Below are 6,139 nucleotides of genomic sequence, written 5' to 3' on the forward strand. Positions count from 1 at the left end.
TGGTTTCGTTGCCACTGCCGTTCCACTTCTGCTCTGTTTGCAGACCTGGCAAGCTCTTCAAGAATTGGCTCATGATTGCAAGTGCTGCTCGATGCCAATGCAGAACCATTCTGATGCCATGATAAAACTTATATAATTGCTTGGGGTCTTATTTGGTGAGCACATTTATTCCTTTGTAGAGTCGTTTGGAGCTGCTCGAATTATTGTGATGGGCTTCTATATTGACGATAAAGTGCCAAGTAGTGACTTCAATGATTTCCATTAATTTGATCGACGTTTAGCATGATGTAAACAGTTTTCGGTGCTTTTTTTTTCCTTTATTTAACGTCGGTCTCTGTTCCGCAATCCAGTGCAAATCACCGACGGACATCGATTGCCATCCATTGACGGCAATCGAGTGTGCAGGAAGGCAGCTTCCACACCTGCGTAGGATATCGCACCCATTCAACACACATGGGCCGGGACCAACGGCTTTACTTCTCTTCCGAAGGAAGACGTGACCAGAGATTTTTATGCCTCAGAAAAATCCCACCGACCTCGGCTGGGATTGAACCCAGACCCATTGGGGTGTTAGAAAGCAGTCACGCTTACCACTACACCACCGGCGCCGGCTGACAGTTTTCGGTGCTGATTAACATTAATGCATCGATTTCTGGCACAAAATTGATCGGATAAAACCAATTTTGTTTAATCAGCATTGTGAACCAGCACATATGTTAACAGACCATAAATGCTAAATCAGCTTTTTTTAAGCTGCTTAAGCAAATGTTTGCCTGTTCAAACTGTTCGGCACCTAAAATTGCGTTGCGTTTCACATTAATCTGACGTTCTAAAGCTTAATTTATCGGCATCAGTCAGTGTTGGCGTTTTACCCAAGAAAAAATCCGAGCTGATCAGTAAGAACAAAGGCTGATCACTGGCTGATTTAAGGTGTGGAAAGCTGATTAACAATAGGCTGATTATAAAGTTTTTTCATAGTGTACACAGTCAATTTTCATACAATTATTCAACCGCAATGAGTGAGTTTAGCTTCAGACTGAAAAAACTTGATTAAGGTTAACATTGCTCCATTAATTAACCTTTTTTCTCAAGTTTGCTTAAAAGCTGATGAATGGTTTATTATTCTTAGTATTCAGCACCCTATCATTGATTGATTAGTAGAATTTTTGACGAGAAGTTTGGTGTGCTTAAAGTTAACAATCATACCTAATGCAATACATACAGTGGTGACCTTTAAATTAGTACAATAGGCCGATTTTCATACAAACTAGCCAACTTTGGCATGTTGCATCTAGTTCTGTTGGTGTATATATTACCCTACTGACGATTTTGTCATTACTCATACCCAGGATTACCTGGTATTTATTTCAAATATAAGGACACTTACGAAAAAATTAGGATTAATCAGGTTGATGCTTAGCTGGGTATTGTGGACTCTCTCAATGTGCTTGTCATTTGCGAGCCAGTGTGAACTGTCAAATAGGTGACAATTATTCAGAAGCAACAAATGAAGTTAATGTTCTTATCTATCGTCAAGCATTGTAATCTCATACAAATGATCCATACTTTTTCATAACACATTCTTAATTTTAAGAACAAAGAGAAATAACCATCAGGGTCAGTGATGAAAGTATAAAAACCAGCATAGCTTTTATGACCTGGCAACCCTGCTCATTCCTTAAATAAGCTTCTGCGGAACATGAATACCACGAATTTGAAGCATGTTCAGGATAAATTTAGTGTGATCATCATATAACATATCCAATCTAAGTATAGTTAACATGAATCTAGGTATATATGGAAACTTCCTGACTAAGACAAAAATTGAGGTTTCGAGCAAAACAACTGAATCTTGAACCGTATGAACTAGATACCAAATATCAAATCGTGTCGGCAACAAGTTATATTTTGTATGAACCAAGACCATAAGACCACTCCGGACAACCATGACGAGTGCTGTTTAAGAAACAACATGACCATATTAGCCGGAGATATCGAATCTCAGTAATGATTGCAGACACACGCAATCTCCAGCTGCTAATTTTAAACGAACAGAGCAAAATTTCTCCTCGTTCCCATTTGGAAAACCCGACGAAGCTAGCAAAAAAAAAAATAGAAAATCCGATAAAAATTATTTAATCGCATCACAAAACACTCGTGCGGAAAATGATACACCATCTCGAAAATGAAAAAAAAAGAGCACACTCGAAAAAGCTAAAGAAAGGTGAAACGCAAGCCATAACAAGTAGCACACCTTCTCGGCCAGGTCGGTACACGGTTGGTCAGTTTGCTCACAATTAGCACGCGAGCCTTCCCAGCGCAATTAAAGCAACGAGCAGACCTCATCGAGGAAGAAGCCACAAACTTGCAACGAAGCAGGCGGTATGGTCTAATTATTTTTTGCGCTTTTGACCAAACTTCTCGCTCACTCACTCACTCACCGCGCTCCGCAGTAATAATCGCCATTACCTGCAAGTGTGATTAAAAGATGCTTACTTGGATCAACAGGTCCAAGGTCCAAGTTGCCCGGTTGCGCAAGATATAGCTCTTACATGAAGTGAGTGAGTCATACGACCGCAAGTTGCGCTAGAAATCTTGTACCTACCATGTAGAAATGGTCAGTGACCAACTTGCTTCTTCGCTGCTTCGTGGTGCAGGGAGAGATCAGAGGTAGAGTTAAGACGTTGAGGGTTTGTGTCGTAATGACGCCGTCGGTTGATGACTAGCAGTTTGGCTCACCACGTGGCGGTTGCGGTTTATGACCGAAAATGAGGAGTAATTAAACCGAAGGGAATTGCAACACCCTAGATGATGACCGTGGTAAAACAAAACTAAAGGTTCATTACTGCCAACTCGACGCTTTCTCGAGTGTGGTAAGTTTGACAAAAATCGTTGAGCGCGACGGCTGAACACCATCAAGCTTACGAATCAACCTTGATAGGTAGATGTTTAGCAAATTTTCTGACGAAACAGCAAACAACATCCAAATTGGATTGGGCGAAACGACTTTCGGTATGCAAAGTTCAATGTTAGCATCCAATGAATATTTAGTCAACTAACTGGTTGAATGCAAAGCAAACAAAAAATTTCATTGCCATAATCCATGGCAGCCGATTTCTGCCAAACTTGAACTTGATGAGCCTTGTACCTGATTTTGTTGACAACCGGTTTTTGCTTTGTCATCCACGAAACCATTATCAAAGCTCACAGATGCTTCATCGCCGGGATCTTCCTCCACAAATCGCACAACAATAGCAAGCAAACAGATAGGGTAGCAGTTCCAGTAATGGTGGTGTACTTAGCTATGCCAGAATAATGGTGGGAAACCAGATAAATTTGTGTTTCATAGGTAACTCTCCAAAAATAAAGAAGATTTACATACTTGAAACCTGAAATTAGCCCAAACAATGACGGAAAACAATTCATTTTCCTTAAGATTTTGACTCCTTTGCACCTAGTTGCGGTAGTGTTCATGTAATAGTAGAATTCATTAGTAAGCAAGCAACTACCACAACTACTGGCACAGTTCTCGTATTAATTTTCGAAAAATTTATACAATTTAATCACAATGTTATATTTTTCTAGCAACATAGAGATTGAAAGCTATAGGTTGAAGTAAAAAGATTATATGCATATTGTTCATATATTTTTTTAACAAATTGATTGTCTTCATTCCTCCACTGCTGGCTCACCAACCCTACATCAAAACAGCAATCTTTCTTCATTTCCTCGAACGTTCCATCCAAAATCAATCAATGCCCGTACAAAGAAGTAAAAGGAAAAGCCCTTCGGGAAAACAACTTTGCCCCTCCCATTCAACCGATCCCGGGAAAAGTGGCTAAAAATGGCAACATCTCAACAACAAAAGCCCGATAAAGGGCTAGACGACGACGACGACGACGACGACGACGACGTCGTTCTGCCTGAAAAGCGAAAGTGTTTACGGTGTGTACACAGGCCCGGCTCTCCAAGCATCACAGTAACAAAAACAGCCACTTGACTCTCGAGAGAATGGAGGCTGTTGAAATCTCCCCAGCTGTTCGCTTTGAAGATCTGTCTCGCTTGCGGTCTACCCTTTGCTGCAGCAAACAACTTCAACTTCGTTACTAACTTTGATTCAAACTGCAAACCAAGCGCTGGAACTGGTGGGGTACCAGATGTTTCATCATCATCCACCACCATGCTTTTTAATGTTGAGGGTTGAACGATTGCGAAATGTTCCATTGAATTACGTTAGCAGCAAAGAGCGTGGCTGTGCCTGCGGTGCGTTTAGTGGTTGTATATTTTTACCCCTGGCAGGCTGAATGTTGTTTACTAATGAAATCACTACTAAGACTCACACATTTGATTGCATATTCACATCGGAAAGATCTAACGTCATCTGTATGCTTCCAATTTCCATAGATGACTCTCGTCCAGCCATCCGGTGAACTGAGCGCCAAGATCAAGGAGGAGTTGCGCGAGCCAGCAAACCCAGCCGACATTGATCGCGACATTGGAATCATCCGCGAATGGCTCGGCAAGCAGCCCCATCTGCCAAAGGACATGGACGATGCCCGCCTGCGCACCTTCCTGCGCGGTTGCAAGTTCAGCCTGGAGCGCGTCAAGCAGAAGCTGGACATGTACTACACCATGCGCAATGCCGTGCCGGAGTTCTTCACCGAGCGTGATGTCACCCGTCAAGAGATGTCCGAGGTTTTGAATGTGGTGTAAGTTTCACAGCAACCCTTTTACCAACCTCCACAACTAATTTGTTCGATCCTTTCTATCTTCTCTTTCTTAGTCACATGCCGCCACTGCCAGGACTGACCCCAGCCGGTTGCCGTGTGGTGATGCTCCGCGGTACCGACAAGGACATCTCCACCCCGAACGTGATCGAATCAATGAAGCTAACACTGATGATCGGTGACATTCGGCTGGCCGAGGAATCCGTCGGTGTCGCCGGTGATGTCTACATCCTGGACGCCAGCGTTGCCACCCCAACGCACTTTGCCAAATTCACTCCCACACTGGTCAAGAAGTTCCTCATCTGTGTCCAGGAGGCCTACCCAGTTAAACTGAAGGAAGTCCATGTGGTCAACGTTTCGCCGATCGTCGACACCATCGTCAACTTTGTCAAGCCCTTCCTGAAGGAGAAGATCCGCGAGCGTATCCACATCCACAGCAGCATGGAAGATCTGTACAAGTTCGTACCGAAGGCTATGCTGCCATCCGAGTACGGCGGTGACGCCGGATCGATCAAGGACCTGAACGAACAGTGGCGCGTCAAGCTGTCCGAGTACACCGCCTGGTTCAAAGAACAGGAAGAGAGCAAGGCCAACGAATCGCTCAGACCTGGCGCCCCCAAGACCGCCGATGAACTGTTCGGTATGGACGGCACCTTCAGACAGCTGACCATCGATTAAACACCCATCATCATCACCGTCCATTAGTTCATCCACCGAACTTCGCTCATCCCCGTCCAAGAAACCAAAACTCATCCCGAACCCAAAAAAAAAATCAAATTAACCCGCATTAGCAAAAACAAAAATCCAATTAACCAATCTCATCTAACCCTTTCACCCCTTCCACGTTTTCATACAAACCTAGTTAGCCAAATTACTAAAAAATATACAATAGGACGCTCTAAGAGGACGTTTGTAAGGAGAGTTCCAATCCTCAACACTTTCATCGAGTGATTTGTTTTCGATTATTTGAAAAGCTTAGAAAAGAGTCAGATTTCAGGACCCTAGGTCCCCCATGTTTCCATTTCGCAACGGAATAACAAGTCTCGGAAAGTTGCCCTAATCAACAGCTTTCACACGGCATCCATCGAAATGTCACGAGAAAAGGAAATCATTTAGAGCAGTCAGTTTTTGTTGTAACAGTTTTGTTTTATATTTTTTGTACGTATTTGCTATTAAAGACTTTCTTGTTTAAAAGGAAACGATTGATGCTGGTGATTTAGTTAAATTTGAAAGAAATTGGCCCATCTAGTTCTGACCACGCTGAGTGTTTCAAAAAAGCTCGTAGCATTGATTTTTGATATCTTGGATGAAGCTATGCAATGAACTAAAGTATGGAAACTGTGACGAGTCATACAAAATTTTTTAAGGTCCAAATGTGACAAAGGGGGCAGGGGGGTTGAAAATGGGCCAAA

General features: G+C 42.8%; 1 protein-coding gene across 2 annotated transcripts in view; it reads left to right on the forward strand.

Moving 5' to 3' along the window:
* The window catches only part of LOC135698020 (alpha-tocopherol transfer protein-like), a 29,808-nt gene extending 23,882 nt beyond the window's left edge, over positions 1 to 5,926 (forward strand). For both annotated transcript variants that reach the window (XM_065217889.1, XM_065217890.1), the window contains 2 exons: positions 4,405 to 4,709; positions 4,784 to 5,926. In XM_065217889.1, the coding sequence (XP_065073961.1) occupies positions 4,405 to 4,709; positions 4,784 to 5,405 (927 nt within the window). In that variant the 3' untranslated portion in view covers positions 5,406 to 5,926. The remainder of the gene's footprint in view (positions 1 to 4,404; positions 4,710 to 4,783) is intronic.
* The last annotated feature ends 213 nt before the right edge of the window (positions 5,927 to 6,139 follow it).

The sequence above is a fragment of the Ochlerotatus camptorhynchus genome, unplaced genomic scaffold (assembly GCF_037179485.1).
Source record: "Ochlerotatus camptorhynchus isolate MF236.1 unplaced genomic scaffold, CSIRO-AGI_Acam_v1.1 ptg000081l, whole genome shotgun sequence".
Classification (NCBI taxonomy): Eukaryota; Metazoa; Arthropoda; class Insecta; order Diptera; family Culicidae; genus Ochlerotatus; species Ochlerotatus camptorhynchus.